At 38.7% G+C, this 3,031-nt stretch overlaps 1 protein-coding gene across 3 annotated transcripts in view; it reads right to left on the bottom strand.

The window, feature by feature from the left end:
* Nucleotides 1-3,031, bottom strand: part of LOC110316654 (C-type lectin domain family 4 member A) — a 64,274-nt gene that overhangs the window by 52,293 nt on the left and 8,950 nt on the right. The window contains exons 4-6 of one of the 3 annotated variants that reach the window (XM_021191081.1): nt 2,579-2,649; nt 2,298-2,455; nt 1,184-1,296 (exon numbers count right to left, since the gene is read on the bottom strand). The exons of 1 other annotated variant lie outside the window; for it this stretch is intronic. In XM_021191081.1, coding sequence (XP_021046740.1) covers nt 1,184-1,296; nt 2,298-2,455; nt 2,579-2,649 — 342 coding nt within the window. The remainder of the gene's footprint in view (nt 1-1,183; nt 1,297-2,297; nt 2,456-2,578; nt 2,650-3,031) is intronic. One more of the 3 variants, XM_021191082.1, reaches the window with a different exon arrangement.

The following is a 3,031-nucleotide window of genomic DNA, read 5'->3' as shown; positions in this document are numbered from 1 at the left end:
AGTCCTAGTTGTCTTCTCTGAAAATGGAGAACAATAACCTCACTATTGTTGCAGGATATTTGGTCACATTGTGACCTCCAAGATAATAAACTAGAAAACCTGTTTCTAGTTGTAGTGTGGCTCACTCTTTAATCCAAGAGTTTTGTATAATAGGGGTATAAAAACGTCAACCAAAGAGAGGTAGAGAAACAACCTATTGGCAGTAAATGAACATAAGAAAATACCACTGAGAGTGAGAGGTAGGCTGGAGGATGGATAGAAAGATGTACAGAAAGTAAAGCAGGAACACTAAGTTCCTAGGGTATCAGTGACAGCATGGAGAAGGGACTTTTTCCTTCTGGGACATGTGATGAGTAGGAAGGTCAAGTGAGTGCTTTCTCTTCCTCCCTGAGATAGCAGTATTTCATCTTAGATCTGGTTCCTGGGTGTTCACTGGTAAGATCAAATGTTTGGGATTTGTTTTAAAACAAAACACACTGCATATGTTTCAAATCAGGTGTCAGAGCAGAATATGACAACATACTCAGGTAGTAAGCGTTTTTAAGTCATTACATAAATATGAAACACGACCACATCAGATTGATGGCTTCTGATTTATAAGAAAAAAATCAATTATGATCTTGACATCAATTTTGCTTATAAAGATAGAAATGAGGGCTAGAGAGGTGGATCAGGTGTTAAGAGTCCTAGGTGCTTTTCAAAAAAATCTGAGGATTGTGATCCCAGAACACATATTATCAAGGTCCTATCTCCTGAACCACACAGATTTAGGGGATTCAACACCCTATTATGGGTTCTACAGATATCCACATTCACATAGTATACCCTACAGAAATACACATATAGACACATGAATAAAAATGAATTAAAGTCTATGTTTTTAGTTGTAGAATGAAAAATTGAAAGCAAAATAAAACGCATCAAGGTATAAGAACCTTGATTGTGTGCCCTTGTGTCTTATATTCTGCATTCTTCAAACAATTTCCTCATCTCTACTGGGAATATAAATAATGTTTGGCTCATAGGACTCCTGTGATGTATAAATGGAGAAGTAAAAAATTACTCCATCTCTAGCAGTTACACCAGGAGGGAGTTATTTTAGTTTCATAACCAACAGCTGGAACACCCCAAATTCTTCTCATGCTGCAGGACCCAGGACTCTTCTATGTAAATCTAGACTCACGTGACACTTTCTTCATATGGTGTCTGATCAACCCATTGCCATTGTTGATGGCCTGTATCCCACAACCCTATAAAATAGGCAGCATGAGTGTCCAGGATCCCAGTGATGTAATCCTAAGGGGAAACAAAGATATAGCTGGACTGAGTGATTCATTTTGTGTTACAAAATTTCTTATAAGACCTTCCAAAAATGATTTCAATGACACAGTATTACAGGGTTCAATATGACACACAAATGCAAATACATATTAATAGAATCCTATTTCATCTCTCTAGGCCCTTAAATAGTTTTCAAAATTTAGATTATTATCAATAATTATACATTGTAGAGGTACACTGTGATATTTTGACTGGTTTTTTTTCTGGTTACAGAAAAATAAGAATACAAAGAAATACAAAGGACTAGAAGAGCTTCCCCCATCCGGGAGCCCACATCTTATCCTCCACCCTGGAGTATATGTATTCTCTCCCCTTTAGGAGTATACTCCCTGCCTCCAGGAGGGCACTTCTCCTCCCCACTCCCCACCCTCCATCCCCAGCTGAGAAGTGCCCATCTCCTCCGGATTATCAGGACAGTTTCAAAGTCATTATTCATATTTCCACAATTCCGGATACAATCTCTTTCCATGATTATAGTTAATTCTCATCTCAGACTCTCTCCACTCCTTTCTTCACCAACATCATTCTTGATAATTGTGTATGAGATAATTTGATACATCTAATCATTCTCCATTCATAACTTCAGATAATACATTTCCGATGGCTGGTCATGACCCTTCTAATTTGATCCTGTTTCCCTGCACCCTTCTCTGTAAAGCAGTTGATACTATAGGAAGCATTAGAGTGCAGAAATCACAAACTGCTCTTTCAAGCAGAGACATTTCATCTTTCCCTCCACCCTCATATACTGCATTTCTGAGGCCATGATCCCTTGGTGTTTAGTTCCACTGAAACAGAACCAAGGTGTAGAAGGCAAAGGCTGAAGCGACCCTTCCTGCCTATCTGGTGGAAAGCCTTCTGCCACAGTACCAACATCCAAGTCAATAAAATTCCCTCTTAGCAGAAACAAGCAGACACCATGATGGGCCCAGGTCACAGTCTCTCCCAGAATGTACCTGCTCTTCCTGGCTTTGAATCACCACTAGATGAGCACCCATTCTGGAGCAGTTCTCCTCACTCTTGTTCCAAGATGCTGATGAAGTAACTGTGGGAACCAAGTAGCAATGGGAACCAAATAGCTTCCAATCCTTTGGGCAACAGCTCCAGACTTTGTCTTTGGGGGAAGAGGGAAATGTAAATGTAATGTAATAAGGTAACCCTAAAAGCTGCTTGTGTGCAGAGACCGCATGAAAGTTGGGACTCCCAACTGCTACCAGATACAGCCGGAGTTCCTTACCTTCAGGTGCCAAGATACTCAAGTCTACCTCAATTAACTCTAATGTCAGGGCCCTTTGTCCAATGGTGGTGCTATTAGGAAAATCCAGAAAAATGGAGTGTAAAGGACACACAGACTCTGAGGATTTAAAGGAAATCATCTGTGTCTCACAAAAATATTACAAAGATTCCAGAAATAAATGTAAAATAGAATACCTAAAGAAGGTAAAAAAAATGCTTATAAAAATCTAATGTATTTAAATACAGATCTTTGTGTTTTAAAATCGAAAATATTTGAGAGAATAAACTTTTTTAAATATAGATTTTATAGTACAATGGTGGTGACAGAGAAATCAGTTAACTTGAGACACAAAAACCATAGAAATTGAATTAAACAACATAGGCAAGACAGAAGGAAAGAAAGAAAGAAAGAAAGAAAGAGAGAGAGAGAGAGAGAGAGAGAGAGAGAGAGAGA

Source organism: Mus pahari, chromosome 2, assembly GCF_900095145.1.
Source record: "Mus pahari chromosome 2, PAHARI_EIJ_v1.1, whole genome shotgun sequence".
Taxonomy (NCBI): Eukaryota; Metazoa; Chordata; class Mammalia; order Rodentia; family Muridae; genus Mus; species Mus pahari.
This window is presented reverse-complemented; position numbering and strand designations above follow the sequence as displayed.